This window comes from Microcebus murinus, chromosome 22 (assembly GCF_040939455.1).
Source record: "Microcebus murinus isolate Inina chromosome 22, M.murinus_Inina_mat1.0, whole genome shotgun sequence".
Lineage (NCBI taxonomy): Eukaryota > Metazoa > Chordata > Mammalia > Primates > Cheirogaleidae > Microcebus > Microcebus murinus.
The window spans coordinates 21,796,569-21,820,581 of NC_134125.1; the positions used below are offsets into that span (position 1 = coordinate 21,796,569).

The 24,013-nt window shown below is 46.2% G+C and overlaps 1 protein-coding gene across 3 annotated transcripts in view; it reads left to right on the forward strand.

Moving 5' to 3' along the window:
• LIMK2 (LIM domain kinase 2) overlaps positions 1-24,013 on the forward strand; it is a 64,914-nt gene that overhangs the window by 23,276 nt on the left and 17,625 nt on the right. The window contains exons 1-4 of one of the 3 annotated variants that reach the window (XM_012763967.3): positions 12,008-12,458; positions 21,815-21,950; positions 22,630-22,739; positions 23,396-23,584. In XM_012763967.3, coding sequence (XP_012619421.1) covers positions 12,406-12,458; positions 21,815-21,950; positions 22,630-22,739; positions 23,396-23,584 — 488 coding nt within the window. In that variant the 5' untranslated portion in view covers positions 12,008-12,405. The other 2 variants (XM_075996705.1, XM_012763966.3) reach the window with 2 other exon arrangements.

Consider the following 24,013-nt stretch of genomic DNA (forward strand, 5'->3'; position numbering starts at 1 on the left):
CCTGTCTCCACAACCTCCTGCTTACTGTGACAAGGGCTTTGTTTATGCTGCTCCCTTTGACTGGAATGCCCCCTCACACCCTCTTTTTGCCTAACTGACTCCTGCTCATCATTTAGATCTTTACCTGGATGGCTCAGGGAAGTACAATAGGTGAGGTTCCCCATTTTATGCTTTTATAGCCCTTTCCTTTGAAGCTTTTTTTTTTTTTTGTCATTTTAATCTCACATTTATTCATGTGATCATCTCTTTTTAAAAAAATTTCTCATAAAGACAGGATCTCACTATGTTGCCCAGGCTGGTCTTAAACTCCTGGCCCAAAGTGTTCCTCTTACCTTGGCCTCCCAAAGTGCTGGGATTACAGTCTTGGGCCACTAACTTGATCCACATTGATCATCTCCTTAATGATATCTTTCTTTTTTTTTTTCTTGAGACAGAGTTTCACTCTGTTGCCCAGGCTAGAGTGCCATGACATCGACCTACCTCACAGCAACCTCAAACTCCTGGGCTCAAGCAATCCTTCTTCCTCAGCCTCCCAAACAGCTGGGACTACAGGCATGCACCACCATGCCCGGCTAATTGTTTCTGTATATTTTTAGTTGTCCAATTAATTTCTTTCTATTTTTAGTAGAGACAGGGTCTCGGTCTTGTTTAGGCTGGTCTCAAATTCCTGAGCTCAAACGATCCACCCATCTTGGCCTCCCAGAGTGCTAGGATTATAGGCATGAACCACCTCACCCGGCCATCCTTAATGATATCTTAAGACTTCTAATAGTAAGCATAACTTGGTCACGGACCATGGGGCTTTTTGCCCCTTATTGTGTCACCATTAAGCATATCCTTGGCATAGGAGAGAGATTTATTGAATGAATTTGCCAGAGGTGGCCAGGAGGTATGATGTAAGTGAGGCCTTTCCCTGCCCTTCCTCTTCCCCACATCCTTCCCTTAGCAGCCACTGTGGCTGTAGTTACTGTAAATGGCAAGGAAGAATCAGTGCTGGATATTGAGTTATTTTGGAAAATTGCCTGCACATGTCAATGTGAGATATTAAAGCTTTATCTTCTGTCCTCAGAGGAACCATCCCATAGTGAGGAGAAGCCAGAGAGGCTGACTCAGGGGTCCTCTCCAGCAGCAGGCCTTGAGCTGCATTCTTTTTTTTGAGACAGAGTCTCACTCTTGCCCGGGCTAGAGTGCCGTGGTGTCAGCCTAGCTCACAGCAACCTCAGACTCCTGGGCTCAAGCAATCCTACTGCCTCAGCCTCCTGAGTAGCTGGGATTACAGGCATGTGCCACCATGCCTGGCTAATTTTTTCTATATATATATTTTTTTAGTTGGCCAATTAATTTCTTTCTATTTTTAGTAGAGACGGGGTCTCACTCTTGCTCAGGCTGGTTTTGAACTCCTGGCCTTGAACGATCCTCCTGTCTCGGCCTCCCAGAGTGCTAGGATTACAGGCATGGGCCACCACTCCCAGCCTGAGCTGCATTCTTTATGGGTTCCAAACAGGAACAAGACCTGGTTACCTTCGGAGAGTGAGGCCATAGAGGAAGAATGAGTTCAGCTACTCTAGCCCAAACTAATTATGAATTGTCCTGAGATCTGTAAAATTTCAATTACAATCTTAGGTTTCTTTGTTATTTGTTTTTAAAATTTTATCTCTGAAGGATGACATTAACTAAAGATGCCCATTAAATATAGAGTGGGGAAAATGGAATACTTGCATAATATCTTTTATTTATAGGTGATTTATATTGGGGAGAGGGGTAAATAGGTTGGCAGTTCTCCAAGAACTTGGATTTTAGTTTGTCCTCTGTGAGTTAAACTAATTAGATCTGTGTCTAACAAGAGCAGTATTGTGTGGTAGTTAAGAGCACAGATTCTAGAACCAGATTGCTTGGGTTCAAATCCTAGTTATGCCATTTATTAGCTGTGCACCCTTCGTGTGCTTCATTTCCTCAACTACAAAGTGGGGACACTGACTCACTACCTACCTCCTTCCTGCCTACCCTTGCAGTGTTACTGTGAGTGACGTCTGTGGCAACGGGAATGGCCTCATGGCGCACTCATTAGTGTTAGCCACTTGTTATTATTATAGCTACTAGAGAAGCAAATGTCTCCCATGGCTGAATTGCATGTGAATTGGTGATTATTCCACATATCTAAAGAAGTAATGATTTTTTTCAATTAATACTTAGTTTAAAAACCATAATAGGCAATAAGTGGCCAGTAGTGAAACAGAAAGTAAAAAGTCAGTGAAGCAAAACTAGTAATGTGTCCAGATAGACACTGAGTCTCCATTTGGTCACAAGAAAAGAGTTCTTTGTGACAGGCAGGGCTAGTTTGGCTGCCAGGATGAAATTTCTCTCCATGGCTATTGATTTCGCTTTATTTTAATTCCATGCTCACAGAATAACTTTCCAATGCCTAATTCAGCTTCCTGGATTCTTGATAATAGGACGTGTCTGGAAGCAGTCCCCGCATAGAGGATATGGGTATTCTGATTCCAATTACCAATTCATAAATGGACAGTGGGGTTGATAAATGGTTAGGACAGAACCATCACAGAATGTCTGCACCCCTCTGGGCATTATGATCCTGTTTCTGGGGCCAGGCGCAGTGGCTCACACCTGTAATCCTAGTACTCTAGGAGGCCCAGGTGGGAGGATGGCTCAAGGTCAGGAGTTCAAAACTAGCCTGAGCAAGAGTGAGACCCCGTCTCTACTAAAAATAGAAAGAAATTAATTGGCCAACTAAAAAATATATAGAAAAAATTAGCTGGGAATGGTGGCACATGCCTGTAATCCCAGCTACTTGGGAAGCTGAGGCAGAAGGAGTTTGAGGTTGCTGTGAGCTAGGCTGATGCCATGGCACTCTAGTCCGGGCAACAGAGTGAAACTCTGTCTCAAAAAAAAAGAAAGAAATCCTGTTTCTGGACCTAAAAGGCCAAAAACCAGGCCTAGATTAGGGTCATTCACCAAGATGACACCAGATTTGGAGAGTTCTCTGGGTGGTCAGCCAGCCAGCCAACCTTCCTCTGACCACACCCGTTTCTGAATACTTCTTTCAGCATTGACCTGGGTATGGAATTTTTTGCTCACCTAACTCCTTCCTTTTCCAGAGGAAGAAATTGAAGCCCAGAGAGCTTTAGTGGCTTGCCTAAGATCACACAGCATATTTGTTGTTTTTTTTTTTTGTTAAAGATCCAATAAGTTGGAACTGTGCCATAAAATATGGAACTTATCCACAACTTCAGGACCGTCTAGATATCACATTGACTAACTACCATTTTAATTCTGAATCAGTTATTTACCATTATGAAATGGTTCTTTTTTTTTTTTACTTTTTTACATTTTATTTTATTATTATCTTATTTCATTAGATTTAGGGGGTACAAGTGGTTTTTTATAACATGGATGAATTGTATAGTGGTGAGCAAGTTTGTTGTTAACCAGGGCAAGTTTTCAGGTCTTCTCCTGGCATTGCCTAGAGATTTGTTGAGGTGTCCAAAGCATTTTTTCCTGGTGCAGCCAGGAGAAGGATGTCCTCGTGAACACAGTGATGTCCATTTAACATGAATGAATATTAGACTTTGAATATTAGACAATGAATATTAGACATTCGGTGTTCTAATATTAGTATCACAAAACAATAGGAAACTACAAGGGGTTACAATTCCCTTTTTATATGCTTACAGCCCATACAAACACATCTCAGTTGTTAAAATCACCATATTAGTAGAGACATGGCCCCAGGACAAAGGCATGGTCTACTGTTAGTAAACACTAGTTGGCCAGCAGACTTCATGTGGCTATATACATAGCCAGCCTCAGTAGATATGAGGCATAAATACGCACTTGAGAAGCCAAACTGACAACTAAAGACCAGCATTCTCTTTGGTGTTTCAGGCTTTATATTCTATTTCTTAGGAATCTCTGCTTAAATACTTTGCTTAAATACCTCTGATAACCCTTGACTGCCTATGGGCAACTCTTTAGCCAAGCAGACCTAGCCTTTAGTGATCTGCCCCTGCTCTCTCCCACCATGCCAGCCTCCTCTCTAACCACTGCCCACACGTGCCAGGCACTGGAGTTTATGGACCTGCTCAGGGCTGTGTGAGCATACCATACTTTCTTAAGCTTCAGTGCATTTGCACATGTTGTTCCTTCAGGCCAGAATGCCTCTTGTCTGTGTGGGAGTTAGCTGATACATCCTGTCCTCTGTGAAGGAGCACCCCAAATCCACCCGCACCCCTCCCCACTAATCAGAGGAGACTTTTTCTCCCTCTTTGTTATCTTCCTTACTCAGTTATGTCCCTCTCGTTATTTGTTTACACATGTAGCGTCACTCTTAGAGTATGAAATTCTCCAAGTGTGGAGCCATATCTAGTATGTCTTTGTATCCTAGAGCTTAGCAGAATACCTAGAATGCAGGTAAAACTCAGAGTGTTCTTTTTTTTTTTTGAGACAGAGTCTCACTTTGTTGCCCAGGCTAGAGTGAGTGCCGTGGCATCAGCTTAGCTCACAGCAACCTCAAATTCCTAGGCTCAAGCAGTCCTACTGCCTCAGCCTCCAGAGTAGCTTGGACTACAGGCATGCATCACCATGCCCGGCTAATTTTTTTTCTCTATATATTAGTTGGCCAATTAATTTCTTTCTATTTATAGTAGAGATGGGGGTCTCACTCTTGCTCAGGCTGGTTTCGAACTCCTGGCCTTGAGCAATCTGCTCGCCTTGGCCTCCCAAAGTGCTAGGATTACAGGTGTGAATGTACCCAGCCAAAACTCAGAGTGTTTGCTAGGCAAATGATTTGTCGAATGACTGACTCTTTGAATACTTGAATAAAGGCCTTCTAGTATACACTATCACTGTTTCTTCATTCTGCAGTATTCTCCCAGGCAAGAGCTTTTCTTTTGAGATAAGGGATGAACTGAGACTTTGGTCTGTAAATGTCATCTCTAAGTCTTAAACCATCAAAGCCAAGGCCTCTGGCCAGATGTGGCAGCTCATGCCTGTAATCCCAGTACTTTGGGGGGGGGGGCTAGGCAGGAGGATTGATTGAGGCCAGCCTGGGCAACATAGCAAGACCCTATCTCTATGAAAAATTTAAAATGTATTTAGATGTGGTTGGTGCATGCCTGTAGTCCCAGCTACTTGAGAGGCTGAAGCAGGAGGATTGCTTGAGCCTAAGAGTTTGAGGTTGCAGTGCCCTATGATTGTGCCACTACACTCCAGCCAGAGCAAGACCTTGGCTCAAAAAAAAAAAAAAAAAAAAGATGAACAACCTGTCTGTGCATTGTAACAAGGGAATAATAGTGACCTATCCTGCCTGTGTCTCAGGGTTTCTGTGAGAGTAAAAAGTGAAATCACTTAGGAAAAAGTAAAGCAGTGGTTTTCAGCCTTCACTGTGCATCAGAAACACTGGAGCTGATTTAAAATGCAGATTCTTAGTGATTCTGATTCTATATGCCTGCGTGGGGCCCAGGAATCTTCATTTTCAACAGGCTAACCAGGGGTATCTACTGCTGCTATTCCTTCAGTCACACTTTCAGAAATACCACTGTAAATATAAAAGTAAATACCACTATAAATATATAAGCAAGTGTAAAATTGTTATTTGAGACAGCTTTAATATGTTGGACCTGGAGTCCAAAGACTTTGGTTAAATTCCAGCTCTGCCAATTCCTAGACCTGTGACCTTGAATAGCAGCCTTTTTCGTGATCCTTAGTTCCCTCATATGTAAAGAGGAGTTGACATCCTCAACTTCACAGGGTTATGAGAATTAAATGAGAGCATATGTGAGCAAGCCCATCTCAGTGCTTGGCTCATGGAAGTCAATCAGTGTTTTCTAGAGTGACAGCTAAATGTCTACTACTTCTGGAATGTGATGTCATATTAACAAACACCAGGCAAAAGACAATACTTTTTATTTATCTTAATTAAGCATCAAGGAAAGAGAAAAGAATAGAATTTGGCATCTGGATAGAACCTTAGAGATTTAGTCCGATCCCTTGTTTTACAGCTTATGAGCTTGAAACTAGGAATGGAGAATGAGAAGCCCAAGATATATGAAATGTGTTCAGACTTTCAGACCAGCAAAATTATTTGCCAATATACTGAAAAAAAGAAAGAAAAAAAGAAAAAATATATTGGCACAGTAATGGAACCGCTGTTAATAACTTTGGAGAAACTGTGGAGAATGGGGCAATACCTCAAAGTATTATTTGTTCCATACCTAACATATACCAGGCGCTGGGGATCTGTTAGTGAAATAAAAATGGAGATGGCTAACTGGCTCAGTTTTCAAAAATAAGGAAAAAGAAATCCTGGAAAAAGTAAACTTTATGATCCTTTTGATTTGACTCCACAAAATTCTGGGTAGATGATAGACTAGGTGGACAGTAAGCACTTAGAAAAAGAACTGATCACTGGGACTCAGCAGTAGTAAATCAGTAGTGACTATTTAGACTTCATGTTTTCACTGGGTTACTAGTCACGAGACTCTCTTGGATTTCTACAAGGCATTTGATAAACTCTTTCATGATATCCTGGCAGTAAGAATGTGGGCAAGAAATCTAGAAAAATCAGATATAAGAACTCAACATATCTAGCAGTTTGGGGCCTTGTTAATATTATAGAGGACAGATTCCTGAACACCTTGCTAGATAGAACTCATGTTGAGGAAAGGGTATGGGATTTGTTGTTGTTGTTTTTTTTTTTTTTTTTTTGAGACAGGGTCTCGCTATGTTGCCCAGGCTGGTCTCAAATTCCTGGGCTCAAGCAAGCCTCCTGCCTCAGCCTCCCAAGTATCTGGGATTACAGGTGTACACCACTGTGCCCAGTAGGGCATGGATTTGAAGTCAGCAAACCTTGCTTTTAACCTCAGTCCTTTCCTTCCTGGCATTGTAAAACTTGGATAAATTACCTAACACCTCTGGGTTTCCCTTGCCTTGCCTATGCTGTAGGTATTCCTCAAGAGGTTGTTGGAGGGACTAGATTATGAGTTTAAAACCCTTTGCACACTGAAAGTACTTTATAAACATTAGTTTTCCTTACTATTCTAGTACTGTAGTTGCTCTTTTTTTTTTATTTTTTGAGACAGAGTCTCACTTTGTTGCCCAGGCTAGAGTGAGTGCTGTGGTGTCAGCCTCGCTCACAGTAACCTCAAACTCCTGGGCTCAAGCAATCCTCCTGCCTCAGCCTCCCGAGTAGCTGGGACTACAGGCATGCACCACCATGCCTGGCTAATTTTTTCTCTATATATTAGTTGGCCAATTAATTTGTTTCTATTTATAGTAGAGATGGGGGTCTCGCTCTTGCTCAGGCTGGTTTCGAACTCCTGACCCTGAGCAATCCACCCGCCTCGGCCTCCCACTGTGCTGGGATTACAGGCGTGAGCCACCACTCCCAGCCTTGTAGTTGCTCTTTTTTTTTTTTTTTTTTTTTTTTTTTGAGACAGAGTCTCGGTTTGTTGTCCAGGCTAGAGTGAGTGCCGTGGCGTCAGCCTAGCTCACAGCAACCTCAAACTCCTGGGCTCGAGCGATCCTTCTGCCTCAGCCTCCCGAGTAGCTGGGACTACAGGCATGCGCCACCATGCCCGGCTAATTGTTTATATATATATATATCAGTTGGCCAATTAATTTCTTTCTATTTATAGTAGAGACGGGGTCTCGCTCTTGCTCAGGCTGGTTTTGAACTCCTGACCTCGAGCAATCCGCCCGCCTCGGCCTCCCAAGAGCTAGGATTACAGGCGTGAGCCACCGAGCCCGGCCTGTAGTTGCTCTTAATGGGAGTCCTGAATCATATGTTTATTTCTTAGGCATCTGTGGACACCTGGTGAGAGCCAGGCCTATGCTGGGCACTAGGAGTACCCAGTGCCTGTCCTCATGTAGTTTGATCTGGTGGTAGACAGATACAGGCACAGAGCTCTTCTTGTGTTTGATGTGCCTGGAGACAGATCCAGGGAACCCTCCTTTTCCAGAGGAGACTAAGTGCTGTGTTGGAGTTGAGCCTGGAGAAAGGAGAAGACAGCTGCCAGTTGAAGGATCTGAGAGAGCAGATCCTTCCCAGGGCAAGCCTTATGTAGCCAGGTCAGGAGATGGAGTGGGGCAGGAGGTGACCAGAGCAGCGGCCCTAGTGGGAAAGCTGAAATGACAGCCCTGGGGTTCTGAGTGCAGTGCACCTGGCAGGCTTTGCTGTTGAGCAAGAACACTAGGGAAAAAGTGTAAGGAGATGTTTGCTCCAAATCATGGGACTTTGTGTTGTTGTCCATTTCATTACTTCAAGGTAAGAAAAAATGTAGATAATATCTAGATGGTAGAAAATGAATGCCATTTCATCCCTGCTGCTTGTCTCTAAAGGAGAAACTGATAACCATGTGATGGAATCTTCCAGGTAGTCTCAAAGGGTTATAGGCATAGAAATTTTAAACATACTGTATGCTGTCTCTGGAGCTTGGAATTTTCATTTAACATCTTATCCAGGTCAATTTTTGTTTCAATACTCTACCTCAATATTGTTAACAGCTGCATAGTATTCTATGGTATGGAAGTGGTGTTGTATTTAGCCCACCCCCATTGATAGACACATGGAATGTTCCTAATATTTTCGTATTAAACAGTGCTATAATGGTTTGACCACATACCTGCACATTTGTAGGAATATTTCTCTAGGCAAGATTTCTATCAAGTCTACTGGAAGTAGTTAAAGAAATAAAAAAATAAAAAAAAAAAAGATTTCTAGCAGTGGAATTGCTGGGCCCCTGTTTTAGATAGAGGACTGCTGCTGTAGTGATTTGGAAGAGGGAAGGAGCAGAAGCAGGAAATGGTCAGTAAAGGGGGGGGGGTGGAAATGCTTACCTTTTATGATGCAGAGGCTCCGTCCCCCAGAGCTCCCTTGCCTGGTTAGAGTCCTCCTGGCCAATAGAGGGCCTCACACGAACACAGTTCCACGATTTTTGGATTATTTGACTGGAGCCTTCTTCGGAGGAGAGGTTGGGGTGATTCATTCATCCACCACTCCTTGCCAGAGCATTCACTTGCGGCAGCCGGTGTTGAAGGCTATAGTTCTCTATCCTGTTGCAGATGCCTTAAAGCCCCGTTTCTCAGCTGGTTCTGAGGAGTTGGTTTGTTCGGCTCCCTGCCAGGTTTCCAACTTGTGAAATGTACGGGAGATTAACACCTCTTCTGCCATTTTATCCCGACCGACCGTAACTGCCAGTCCAGGGATCCCTGCAGTTGCCTTTGGCAGCCCTAACTGCTGAATCTTCTGCCAGCTGGTCAGGGGATGCAGCAGAGCAGCTTTCCATCCAGGACCAGTGTCCAAGGGCAGGAGGGGTAAATATCCTCCAGTGTGGATATATTCTGGGCGATTTGGGCCCTTTGAAGTTGGTCCTGAGGAACCATACACTGGGGTCTGAGCAGCCAGCGGCTTATCACATCTGGTGATCAATCCTTCAAAGGTTCTTCCTGAAGTCTGGATTTATGGGGGTCAAATGGATTCCACCTGGGAGGGGCTTCCGCTTCAGCTCGAGACCTTGGGAGATGGCTTCCCATCTTCCAGAGGGAGGCAGTTGTGGCATTGAGAAGTCCTCTCATTCGTTCCCGTCCGCCCACCAAGTCCTTTGTAGAAAGGAGTGGGGGGAGAGGAGACCGCCTGCAGCCTCCTCTCGCATTCCTAGACACCGACTCACCCGCCGCTGGAACAGCAGAGCTGTGTGAAATGTCAAGAGGAGTTATGCTCATGGGCTCCCTGGCCCCAGTCTCTTTGTGGCTTGCATTTTCTTCCATCCATACTGTGTTCATCAGATGGAAATCAGAGGGTGCAATTAGAAGATAATTTGCTAGTTCCAGACTTAATTTAGGGCCCCCTTCTTGCCTGATGGAATTACAAGGAATATAATAGATTTTTGGTGAAAAATAGTTGGCTCTGTGTCTGGGAGAAAGAGAGCTCCCAGCTGGGCAGCCCTTTCAGTATCCTGTGTGTCGTTCTGCTTTCACCCCACCTCCTCTGTGGCTCTTGTGTGCCCCCTAGGCCAGGATTCTGATCCCCTCATGTCTGGCTCAAGAAGTTTAAACTCACCCTGGGACCCTAGGGAACAGGGAGCCTTCTCAAACCTCTCAGGGCTGAAAAATATTGAAGCTGGAAGCTATTTAAAGACCTAAGCAAGGCCCAGACAGTGGCAATGACTTGCTGAAGGCCACATAGCTAACCCATAGTAGTTGTAACAATAGTCTTAATGATATTAACAGCTAACATTTATCAACCCTTAATGTGTTCCAGACTCTGTGCCAAGGGCTTACATGCAGTATATTGTCACATTGAAACCCAGACATTCTGGCTCTGGGCCCAGGCTGAGCTCCAGTGTAACATGGTAGAGCACAGTCTATACTGTCTAGTCTGGGTTCGAATTCTGGCTTTGCTTCTCACTTATACAGTTGGGTAGCCTCAAGCAAGTTATTAATATTTAACCTCTCTGTACCTCAATTCCTTCGTCTGTAAAGAGAGGGAAATCACAGCACTATGGAATAGTGTGGGTTAAAATTCATTCACACATGTAGTGCTGCAACTAGTGCTTCCTGCAAGATGAATGCCCGTCCAGTGCTCACTCCCCCAGCCCCCACCTCTGGGGCCGGCGTGTGGTGTCTGTGTGACAGTAGATAGATATGGCTGAGTTCTGCACAAATGCCAAGAGCCGTTCTTCATTGTTAGAGTCAGTAAACAGAGTGGTTGAGCTCTGTGGCTCTAGAACAGGGAGCGGCGAACTATTGCCCACTGCTTGTTTTTATTATCGCCTGTGATTTTTACATTTTCTAATGGTTGGGTATAAAAAGCAAAAGAATATTTTGTGACAAACGAAAATTACATGAAATTCAAATATCAGTATTCATAAATAAAGTTTTATTGGAACACAGCCATGTCCCTTTGTTTATATTTTATATATGGCTGCGTTTGCACTATAATGGTACAGCTGTGCACTATAATGGTACTCTGTGGCCCACAGAGTCTAAGATGTTTGCTTTCTGACCCTTTATAGAAAAAGTGTCCTGACCTCTGCTATGGAGTCATGCATAGTGAGTTTGAAACCCAGCCTCACCGCTTACCAGCTGTTTGTCTTCAGGCTAGTGACATAACCCTTCAGAACCTGTTTCCTCATCTGTTAAATGGGGTTTATAGCATTTACCCCATACATTGGCAGTTTAAATATGATAGATAATAGGTGCTGAACACTTCTAACTGGGCCTGGAACACATTGAGTGCTCAATAAATGGTAGCTTATTACAGTATGCATACCTGTTCTCTCTTATCACATTCATTTTGCCCCTGTGCTCAGTTGAAGGAATGGGAAAAGACTCTCTTATAACCCAGCCACCACCTTTGTCACAAACTTTCCCATCATGGTTCACGATGAGAAGTAGCAGGGTGACTTCCGACTCTTTACAGTGGAGAAGTGTGTGTGCCTGGTGAGATAGAGCTGGTATCACTGCCCCAAGTCCAATAGTGAGGTCTGCTAATACTCTGGGCCTTGTTTCCTCATCTGCAGCACAGCCCTCCCCTGGAATGGAAGTGGCAGCTTCATTGGCCAGCTCTTGGGGCTGTCCCTAGGCTGGGCAGAGGCAGTGGATGAATGGGGGCTGTAGCGCCAGGACAGAGCAAATATCAGCCTGCCTCTGGACTTGGTTCTCCTGCCAGAGATTCCCCCCTTCTAGGGGCATGGCTCTGCCTGGAGCTGGCATCCTGTGCTTTTTCTTCATCTCCAAGCAGAGTTACTGTCCTTTAGGCAGCTCCTCCATCTGGGGACATTTGGAGTCAGATGTGCTCGTCCTCTCTCCTTCCCTTCCCTGAGCTCAGGGATGGACGCTCAGCCAGTCCCAGTTATTGTCTGCAGCGCCTGCCTGCAGCCTCACTCCAGCCTGGCTCCACCCCTTGCCTGCAAGGTCTGTTTCCTAACAGCCGCTCCAACCACACACCTCGGTTCCCCGGGAGCCCCTCCTCTTCCTCCCTCCCTCCCTCCCTCATTCAGGGGTGGAACTGGAGAAGAAGGCTAACTTGACAGCAGCGCTTCTTTCTTAGCTGGTCACCCGTCCCTGCCCAAGAATGCCTGTGTGTGTGTAGCCTCTGCAGAGAGGTCGTTCTCCCGGAGTCCAGAGGGGCCGCCTAATCTTCCGAGAACTCAGGAGGAGCTATCCCAGCCATGAGCCCCTGTGGGAATCTGCTGTGGGGCAAGTGGCCTGGAGTCCTCACTCTCCTCCAGCTGCTCCGGAGGGAGAGGTGAGCCTGCACAGCCTGCCCGCAGCCAGAGGTGTCGGGAGCCCTGGGCCCCGGGCCTGTCATGGTGGCCGTCTGCAGCCAGCCTGAGGCACTCCCAGACGGGTTTGCAGCTGAGCCTGTTTGTCTGGTGTGGGAAGAAGATGGGGAGTTACTTGTCAGTCCCGGCTTACTTCACGTCCAGAGACCCCTTTCGGTGAGTTGGTCTCCCAGTCCCTCTCTCCATCTCCTCCCCTGGCCCCTGGTCCGGAGGGGAGGGTGGAGGCCTTTACTTATCCCTTAACCATTGGTTCTGCCAGGCAGAAGCCAGTAGAGTTATACTCAAACAGAACCAGCTGGGTAAGGCACCCCCACTGTGTCCTAGAAATGGTGAGGTGAGGGATATTCCCAGAAGGAAGTTCTTGGGGAGCCCCAGCTCCCTTTCCTTCCCAGACACACCTGGAAGAGCCTCTAAAAGATGCCACTGCCCTGCCCTGCTCTTGGTGTTACTACTTCTGGGGGAAAAGCACAAATAGGGTGCTGTTCGTCTAGCGCTCACATGTCTTACCTGCGGGCCATGCTGCCTGCCCAGGAATTTGTCCCAACAAGCAGGACTGGCAGGTTTTGCCAAACCATGGAAGCTGGCAAGGCCTGGGTGTGGATAGCTGGGTACACAGTAGGTGCCCTATAAATGTTTGTTCTCTTAATGGCAGGCACATTTGCCTCTGGACTTGAAGGGCTTCTGAGCTCCCAGATGAGTATAGTTGTTGGGGGAAAGGCTTAGGCAGGTGCTTCTGAGAGTGGAGCAATTGGCTTAGGAGTATACCTGAGCTGCTAGGCCAGCCCCCACTCCCCCCAGCACCTCCAGGGCCGTCTGCGTGGGGCTTCTCAGAAGTAGGTGTGGAAACTTTCTACCTCTGACCTGCCTTTCTTTGCTCACTGCCCCACCCCACCTCTGATAGAAACTCCCCAGGGGGTTTCTGGCCCTCTGGGTCCCTTCTGAATGGAGCCATTCCTGGCTGGGGTGGAGCTTGCTTGCTTTCTTTGGGAGCAGCCTGTTGTTCCAGGGACTGCCTCCCCCTCACCTGTGGTCCTGGTCGACTTTTCCCTCCTGGCTCCCCCAACCTAGCTCCATGCCCAGATCTTGCTGCTGGGATACTAGTCCGGTGGCCAGGCCATGGGCAGAAAGGCACAGAACCATGTGGTTCCACGAAAGACTGGACCCTGGTAGAGTGGTGGGAAGCGTCTGGGCTGGGGGGAAGGGAAAGGGAACTGGTCCTCAGTGCTGACTCTACCAGGCATCCTTCGAGGCACTTTATCCTTTAATCTCTCAACAGCTTAAAGAGATTTTGTGTCCCCATTTTACAGATGAGGCAACCAGTTTCAACAAAGTTAATATGTGGGGTCTCCCTGGACAGCTTTTTCTGTCTTCCTGAGTTTCTTTCATCCTTCATGGGGCTGCAGCTCCCCCAGGGACATTGTCAGGTTTGCTTTCCTCTCCCAGCAGAGAGCAGAAAAAGGAATCATTTGCCTGATATGTTGAGGGTATGGCCAAGGTTCTTTTCTGATGAACCAATGGGAATTAGTCTTGTTTAGGATGGTTTTACTATGTGGAATCAAGATGCCAAGTGTTAAAGTAGCCACTAGTTCAGGTCCTCATTAATTCCTCTTAATCCTGGAAAGGCAGATGGGGGAAGGGTTGTTCCTTTAGGAGCCAAGAACTCTGTGCCTCTAATCTTCAAGGGGCAGGACACAGCTTCTCAGGAGCTGGAGCTAGAGCAGATAATGAACTCTCAACTTGCATCTTTGAGGGTCAGGCCACCAGTGCCACCCAGGTCTGGCTGTCCTTTGTCTTGTTCTGCCCCAGCCTTTCTGGGGTACCTGACAACCTTACTCCCACCCCCCCACCCCCCAGCTCTGTTTGCCCAGCTGGAGTGAGGGGGTACTGACTGACTGACTTTCTATAGACCCTCTCCCCTCCCCCAAGTAAGAGGCCACATTCCTGAAGCCACTACTGAAGAAATTGCTCTGTGCCCCAGGGGAGGGACCACCCAGATCCTCTGCTGTCCCAGGTATCAGTCTAATCAGTCACCACTTCACTACCTGGTCAGAAAGCTACCTCTGCCATTAGCTCCCTCTTTTATTATAGGGTGTCCTCAAGGGCTCCTCTCTGACCAGGTGCCTGTCCCCTCTCCAGGCCTCAGTTTCCTCAGCAGAACACAGGAGCTGGGCTTTCTGGGCTCCTGAACAGGGCCCTGGCCAGATTCTGTGGAACAGATCAAGTCCTTGACCCCAGGCCTCTGGGGGAGTACAAAGTCTACAGGCATTCTGGGGCTGTGGTTGCAAGGAAAATGACGCAATCAGATTCCACGGGGACATGATCAGGCGTGACTGTGAGGGAGGAAAGAGGGAGCAGGGAAAGAAGAATATAATTTCTGTGCCCTACACCCATGCCTGACAGGCCATACTCAGCAGAGAGTGCACTGCCTTCCCTGCCCACGCCATTACCGTGAGGGGTGAGATGTAATTACAGGTGTGCTTCCAGGTAAGAAAACACCTCAAATTGAGATTTACAAAAAAGGTGAATTAGGGAGTGACTTTTGTCTGCCATCTTTAAAGGATTTTTCTTTTTATAGAATTTTGCCTAATGTCCAACTTGGGTTTACATATTATCTCGTGCAGAAAACAAGCGCATCTTTGTATTCTAAAGCAGTCTGTGTTTAAAGGGAAAATTTATCCTTAAGCCTGCCCAGCTTACCAGTAACCTCAAACAGCTGCTTTAGGTCCTCTAAGACTCTTTTTCTCTTCATCTGAAAAAATGAAGGACTTGGATCAGGTGAATGGTTCCCGACTCCTCAGAGACACACAAGCTCTTTTCCATTATTTTCCCAATAATGGAGGCCCTATCTTTAACTACAGTACAACTGCACAAATTACTTGAAACTACAGGCTTTTGGTTGGAACCGAATCAACACACTCTGGTAACACTTAATTCCTGCTGATCAGTGGCTCGATATGTGTTTGATTAATTTTTTTTTAAATGGTATAAGAACATATTTCATAATAATTGCAGCTTAATGGGCAGACCATTTCAATTTTTGAGGGTGTGCAAGAAGAAGAAGTAATAAAGGGATCTTTGGTGGTAAAAGACTGAGCTCTGATAGTCTGTAGGCCCCTGTCGTATCTGCCCTTCTGGGCCCTGGGGGATAGTTGGCATCCCCATTGCTCTCAGGGTGCCCTCAGGCTATGGCGGAGGGAGCTTCCCTTTCTCTGGGCCCGTTCAGAGGCAAGGGGCTGGAAGAATCTTCTCTGCAACTGGCTGCTCACTCAAGGGAGGATAAGGATGAGCATCCAGCTAGGCCTTTATCAGGATGTGGGAGGGTTGGTTCTTTAACATGTATAACTCCACTGTAATAATGACTACTTGGTTCCCTTACCCCATAAGGTTGAGAGTTTACCTATGAACATCTGATCTGAAGAATTTGTGAGAAAAAAAAAAAGAATTTGTGATGTGAGTGAGGGCTGGGCGTGTATCTTATCTCACTTGGCTTCTCCCCAGCACAGCACCTTGCCTGCTTGTTCTTACACATCCTAGATATACAGTAACTATTTCCTAATTGGTAGAAGTTGATACGAATCAATTGGTTTCTAAGTGATTACATACATAATTTGTTTTAGGACCTTCTCTATTCAAAGAAATCTGTTTGGATCTGAGCCGATAAGCAGGTCTGTATTGTCTGGGCACGGGAGGGAGAGAGGTCTGTCTACATTTGCCCTTGGTGTTCTCAGAGTGGAGAGGGAAAGAAATGAACATTTATTGGGTGCCTGCTGTGAGCCAGGCATCATGCAAGGCATTTGTATACAATTTAATTCTCTCATGAGATTTTATCATTACCAATGTGCAAATGAGAAAACTGAGGCTCAGAGTCATGAAGTAACTGGCCTTATGTGACACAGATAGTAAATAGCAGAGAAGGAAAATGGATCCATGTCTGGACAGAGTTATTTGTGAAAATCTCAACCGATTTTCTTTTCTTTTCTTTTCTTTTCTTTTCTTTTCTTTTCTTTTCTTTTCTTTTCTTTTCTTTTCTTTTCTTTTCTTTTCTTTTTGTTCTCTGCTGACTCAAAAGGCCTCAGTTTGGATCTGAGCTGACCCTCTGAGCTGACCACCGAAGTTCTTTCCACTTTGTATCCACCCAGGCCTTCTGTAATGTTTTGGAAGATGAGTTTTGAAGGTTGCTCTCATGTGCAGCCTCTGTGTACCTGAGCTTCTAGCTGATCTCCCCTGACTTGCAGATTTCATCTCAGTTCGTTCTGGCTCCTCAGGAGAGTATGATGACTAGTACCCGAGTCCTGGGCTCAAACCTAGCATCACCACTTCCCAGATGGGTGCCCTTGGGCCTATAATCAGGACAGATTTTGACTTTCACTTGGAGCTTCAAAAAGTGAAAGCTGGCGGTGGGGGAAAGTCTGGGTTTTGGGAGGAGCAGATAGTGACCATGGCCTCTGAGAGTCTGAGGTGGGACATTGTTGAATAGCACACCTTACATTTCCAGAGTGTGTTGGATTCCATCTTAAAAGGACAGAGACTGCTAGGGAAGAGAAGACTATGGGATAAATGAAGGAGGAGAATTAAATGTGCCATTTCACATTCAGAACTTGGGCTTAAGGAGAGGCATCTCAAAGTGTTGTTTTGTTTTGTTTTGTTTTTTGAGACAGAGTCTCACTGTGTTGCCCAGGCTAGAGTGCCATGGCATCAGCCTAGCTCACAGCAACCTCAAACTCCTGGACTCAGGCGATCCTCCTGCCTCAGCCTCCCACGTAGCTGGAACTACAGGCATGCACTACCATGCCCAGCTAATTTTTTTTATGTATTTTTAGTTGGCCAATTAATTTCTATTTTTAGTAGAGACGGGGTCTCACTCTTGCTCAGGCTGGTTTCAAACTCCTGAGCTTGAGCAATCCTCCCCACCCCCTAGAGTGCTAGGATTACAGGCGTGAGCCACCACGCCCGGCCCATCATAAAGTGTTAACACTGAAAGGGTCTTGAGCTGTCAGGACTCCAGCCTCCTTATTTTCACAGGTGATAATCCCAAGGCTCAGCTGCTGGGATGTGCTGCATCACTCTGGTCACTCCCCTGGTGTAGTACAGTGGAGGTAGTTTCGTAGCTAACCACACATAGGTTCACATGCCAGCTCCATCACTTACGTATGGGGCATCTTTGCAGAATGACTTGACTTCTAGTCTATAAAGCAGAGGTAATCCTACTACCTTGTAGGGTTGTGGTCAGGATTAGAGATAATATAAATAAGGTGCCTCTGGAATATGGTTGGCATTCAAGTAACAATAGCTGGGGGGGGGGGGTTGTTGTTTTTTTTGAGACAGTCTCCCTTTGTTGCCCAGGCTAGAGTGAGTGCCGTGCTGTCAGCCTCGCTCACAGCATCCTCAAGCTCCGGGGCTCAAGTGATCCTACTGCCTCAGCCTCCCGAGTAGCTGGGACTACGGGCATGCGCCACCACGCCCAGATAATTGTTTCTGTTTATATTAGTTGGCCAATTGATTTATTTCTATTTATAGTAGAGACTGGGTCTCGCTCTTGCTCAGGCTGGTTTCGAACTTCTGACCTCGAGCAATCCACCCGCCTGGGCCTCCCAGAGTGCTAGGATTATAGGCGTGAGCCACCGTGCCCAGCCTAGCTGTTTTTTTTTGTTTTAGACAGTCTCACTTTGTTGCCCAGGCTAGAGTGAGTGCCTTGGGGTCAGCCTTCCTCACAGCTACCTCAAACTCCTGGGCTCAAGCGATCCTCCTGCCTCAGCCTCCCAAGTAGCTGGGACTACAGGCATGCGCCACCATGCCTGGCTGATTTTTTCTATATATATTAGTTGGCCAATTAATTTCTTTCTATTTATAGTAGAGGCGGGGTCTCGCTCTTGCTCAGGCTGGTTTCAAACTCCTGACCTCGAGCAATCCGCCCGCCTTGGCTTCCCAGATTGCTAGGATTACAGACGTGAGCCACCCCCGGCCAATGATAGCTGTTAATAGCTAAGTGAGAACTCTAAAATCTACCATGGTAACTTCTCCACTACCCTAAGAACCCTGTTGTGTTCTGTGACAAAAGAGAGCTGAGAGAACCATAGCCAGTCCTCCTATCAGCTACTCACCTTTGACTTTGGCCCTGTGGCTGGCTGTGCCCTTTAACACATTCCTTAACACAGATGTGTTTATTGGTGATGTCCCTCTCAGCCAGGTGTTCTTCCCAGCAGGCTGGTGTGGCTGTCTCCTGCTTGCCTGTACTTGTCTCTCCCTGCTCCCATTCGTAGGCATGGTCAGGGCTACTTGCAGCAAACAAAAGCAGGATATCGGCAATGGAAGGGAGGGTGTGTTCTGGTGCTCCCAGGCCCTGCGGCGCACATACCATTGCAAGGGCGTAACAGCGCCCAGGCCTGCAGTTGGGTGCAAATATGTCTGCACCAGCTTTTCTCTGCTGCAAACAGGAGACAGAAAAAACCTGGTGACTGTGAGCCACAGAACCCTGGTGCCCCTACCTGAGCTACTGGTTCTTGCCACTCCTACCATTTTCAGTTTGGAAATATCTGCTAAGGGCCTGCTCTGCCAGACCCTTTGCTAGGTGCTGAGTCTACCAGGAGTAAATGGGACACTTGTTTCTGTCCTCAGGGAGCTCATATCTAGTGAGGGAGAAAGATGGTTACTCAGGACCTTTTAAGTTACAAGACAGGAGGCAAGAAAGAAGCCCCTGCTTCCACTGCTGGCCCTCTGCTAGGCTAGTCACCCAGAACCATGTTTAATCCTCACTGCTACCCTGAAAATAGGTGCTTACATTGCCATTTCACAAATGAGAAGCGAAGCGGCTGGCCCAGGATCACTTAGGTGGTAATGATGGTGCTGGGATTTTAACCTCAGAACATCTAGGGAAAAATGTAAATATGCACAGAGTTGAGGGCACCTGGGCTATGGTCTGTCCTCTCATTTCACAAGTAGTGAAACTGAACCAGAGGGGGAAAGGGGCTTGTCTAAGGGTACGTAGCACCTAAGAGCTTGAACCCAGGTCTCTCTCCCAACTCAGAGCTCATCCACTAAGCATCTTACATTGAAAGGAGTTTGAGCTCAGAACAGGGTCTTCCCCTCAGCTCAGCTCACTGCTCAGTTCTGGACACTTGACATCCATATTCTTCCCGCCATACACAGCTCTCAAGACCCTTAAGTTCGGTTTCCATAGGACAAGCAATAGGAAAAGCAATAGGATGGAAATAACCATCAGTGTTGCTGAGCACCCAGAGGGAACTGGGCACTCCAAAAAGATAAAGAGACCCTCAGGGTCCTGCTTCTCAGCTCAGCTGCTAGCCACAGCTGCCTCAACTCAGCTCATTCCTGTCTCCCTTCTCTCCCTCCTGCTGTGCTCAGAACTAGTAGAACTCTGTGTCCTCTCATCTTGCATTGTTAAATTTTGTTTAGCTTTTCTCTTCCCCAACTCTTTATAAGCCTGGAAGGTGGAGTAGGGCACCTTGTATATCGGTCTTTTATGTCTTCAGTGCCTAGCAAATTGTTGTAATACACTTGCCTTGCAAAAGGCTTTCTCATGCATTACCTTATTTAGTCCTCACATTGGCTCTTTGTATTAATAGTAGGATGCTATTAGTAGCTTTCCCTCATTGACAAAATGTAACTAAGAGAAGTTGTCCAAAGCTACACAGCTAGTGGTACTTTGTAAGCTGCGATTCATTACATTATCATCATCTTCAATAGCAATTAACATTTATTGAGTTCCTACTGTACTCAGTCTTTTATATAAGCTATCTATACTCTTAATACATATTAACATTATTGCATTTAATTTTCACACTAATTCATTTTACAGATGAGGTAACTGGGTCAGAGAAGTGAAGTATCTTGCCCAAGATGACTAGTATGTCCATAGATAACTAGTATGTGCAGAGTCAGGATTCAAACCAAGAGAGCCACTCACAAGCAAGGCTATGGCCCACATCGGTTGTGCAAGTCCTTGACAATGAGAAAAGGGAGTCTGTTAACTAGAAGGAAAGAGATGGTGTGGGCTCGGCAGGCCAGGGAGCTCTTAGCTGTGTGTGCTGGGAGGCCCAGAGGGAGGAGGAGGTTGTCTATGCAGGTAGGGCCTGAGAACACACCTGACCTGCCTGAGAGGTGAAGCTTCATAGTCACATGACTGGAGCACAAGGGAGCTGTGGACCTGGCATTTATATCTTGCACAGTGCTAATGGAGTTTTGGGTTTCTCCCCCAATATTCCATTTTGAAAACTTTCAAATATATAGAAAAATTGAAAAAGTAGTTCAAAGAGCACCCACATACCCTTCACCTAGGTTCATCATTTGTGAACTTTATGCCACTTTCTTTTGTCTCTCTCTGTGTGTCTGTCTATATACTTTTATCTATGTATTTGTTTCTGCTCAGCTGCTTCTGAGTAAGTTGCAGGCATCTTGACTTTCACCCTTAAATATTTTCATGTTTCTCCTAAGAATTCTCCTATATAACCCAAGTATCATAAGAAAATTGACAGTAATTTTGCAATATAATCTAATAAATAGTTCAAATTCAAATTTCCTCAAGTGTTCCCCAAAAATGTCACTCATGGCTGGTTGTTATTTCAATCTAAAATTGAATCCAAGGTTGAGATATTGCATTTGATGGCTGCGTCTCTAGGCTGTTTTTAATCTTTGTGCCTTTGTTTCCCCTCATGACATTACCCTTACAACATTAATTTTTTGGAAGAGTCTAGAGCATTTATCTTATAGAATGACCCGCATTCTGGATTTGCCCAATTACTTCCTTTATGAGTAACTTTATTTATTTAGTTAGTTAGTTGTTTGAGTCAGGGTCTCACTCTGTTGCCTAGGCTAGAGTGCGTTAGTATTATCATAGCTCACTGCAACCCCACACTCCTGGGCTGAAGTGATCCTCCTGTCTCAGCCCCCTGAGTAACTGAGACTACAGGTGTGCACCACTGCACCCAGCCAATTTTTTTTTTTTCCTAATTTTTTGTAGAGGTAAGGTCTTGCTATGTTGCTTAGGCTGGAGCTTAACATTTTGGGGGGCAAGAATGTTAGTAATGCTGTTGGTGATGGGTAGGTTTTGATGGACTGGAGGTAATTGAGCTTCTTTGGTTAGTTGAAATATCTGTCTAAACCAGACGTTCTTAACTAGGGCCATAAATAGGTTTCAGGGAATCCTTGACACACGAACCCCCCCCACACCTAAATTATATACACATTTCCCATATATGTTCATATTTCTGGGGGAAGCTTCTTGGATCTTATCAGATTCTCAGAGGCCTCCAAGACCAAAGAAGTTAAGAAACACTCATCTACCCACTGAGGCAGGCAACACAGTGCTGGTTTCTGGGGCCTGTTCACTGAACTGGCTTCCCTTGGGGAGATAGCAGTAAGCTATAACTTTCCCCCATCCTGGCTATGGATCAAAGAAACTATCTATTTTGTTGTTAGACCTGGGAACTAGAGACAACCTATGTGGCCTGGTTCCAGTGATCCAGAAGAGTTTCTGTTCTTCTCTTGCCTTTCAGGTGTTCAGAATGCCAGGATTCCCTCACCAACTGGTACTACGAGAAGGAGGGGAAGCTCTATTGCCATAAGGACTATTGGGGGAAGTTTGGGGAGTTCTGCCACGGTTGCTCCCTGCTGATGACAGGGCCCGTTATGGTGAGTGAGTCCCTTCATATCTTCCCCTCTTGGTCATCAGAGTCTGTTCACTCCATGGCCATTCACCTTTTGGTCTTTCTAACCGCCAGGGCATCTCCCTTTATTCATTCATTCATTCAGACACCAATCAGGTGTCTGTTAAGCACCTATTAAGTCTTTGAGGGAAGAATCTTATCTGTCACTTAACGGTTGGGAATGGGTGGGTAGGAAGGGAAGAGACACAGTGCAGTGAGATAAGGACCTTAAGGGAGAGTCGTTACAGATTGAGAGGAGGATACACCTACGTTGGGTTCAGGGAATCAGAAAGGGAGACTCTGCAACAAGCTGGCAGAGAGAGGTTCTGCCTTCCATACCTGCTCTAGACAAAGGGCTTTAAGCACAGTCACAGACTTGCCAACCCTGTGTTGGAGGAACTAGGGGCCTTTTTAATGGGGGTGATTATTTCTGGAGACTCATTCTCATGACTGAGACCAAAATGGTTTTTTGCAATCTCAGAAATGTCAGGAGGCATAATCTGGCACTTCCTTTGGAAGCTCTAAAGCAAGAAGTGAAAGGGTGGATTTTGACTATGATCTGGAGATCCTTGATTGGTGGCCACTCAGTCACCCCTGTCCTTACTCCAGCAACAGTGATAACTCACTTCCTCCGTCTGTGCACCCTTCTCCCCACCTGCTCACAGGTGGCTGGGGAGTTCAAGTACCACCCAGAATGTTTTGCCTGTATGAGCTGCAAGGTGATCATCGAGGATGGGGATGCTTACGCCCTGGTACAGCACGCTACCCTCTACTGGTAAGATGTTGGTCCTCTGTCTGTCCTCACTCACAAGAGTAGGCCAGGAGATAGGGACAGGTGACAGGATGAGTTGGGCAGGAAAACTACTGGGGTGGTCAGAGCACTGGATTCCTATCACAGCAATGTTTTAATGAGCTCTGTAAACCATAAGAAAATGATTTACATCTCTCTGCCCTCTATTCTTAGCTACCATGAGAATAACCTCACCCTGCTCTGCAATTCTCTCAGAGGGAGAAAATGTCAGGGAAGGTGCTCTCCGAGGAAGATCCCAGACCATTAAAGTCAAAGACCCCTTAGGGCTCACCCAGCTTACCCTATCCAATGCCTTGGTTGACAAATGAAGTCAGCCTGGGACCCAAGCAGTGGAAGGAAGCAAGGGCAAGGTTCTCACTGTGTGTCAAAGGCAGAGTGAAGAGAACTCAGGCCAGCAGTCTCCCCAGTGCACCACTTGCTGCAGATCTAGCTCGCCACCCCAGTCCCAGCCCGCCCTGAGAGCCCAAGCTCCTCATTCTGAGCAGCCAGCTAGAATCATGACAGAGAAGGTGGTAGTGAGACTATGGGTACTGTTGCTTGAAACCACATGGTGCAGTGGTTGCTGGGGGACTTCCAGGTGGGACTCCAGGCTCTTAGCCTCCTTTTTGCCCTCTCCCCAGTGGGAAGTGCCACAACGAGGTGGTGTTGGCACCCATGTTTGAGAGGCTATCCACAGAATCTGTTCGGGACCAGCTGCCCTACTCTGTCACACTCATCTCCATGCCAGCCACCACTGAAGGCAGGCGCGGCTTCTCTGTGTCTGTGGAGAGTGCCTGCTCCAACTACGCCACCACTGTGCAAGTAAAAGAGTGAGTATTTTGAGAATCTTGCAGCAGGGCTTCTTGAGCAAAGTCCACAGATGGGCCTCAAAGGGCTCAGAACTCCAAAATCTTATGCAGGGCTCCCTTCATCCTCATCTCATATTTTTTTCCTGGAACCCACATGCTGTAACCACACCTGGGCCTTGGCACTTACTGTTCCCTCTGCCTTAGGCTGCTTCCTACCAGATACTTAGGGCCAGAATCACTCACCTTTCAGGTATCAGGTTGCAGATCATGTTTGCACTTCGAAATTATCTGGCTTGACTATGCATATTAGTTCGTTTATCATTTGTCTTCCTCATTAGAATGTAAATTCCAGAAGAAACTTGCTTTGTGTTACTCAGTATTGCATGCCTGGGGCCTGGAACAGTGCCTGGCGGATAGTAGGATTTCGTTGATTATTGTTTTGTTGGTTGA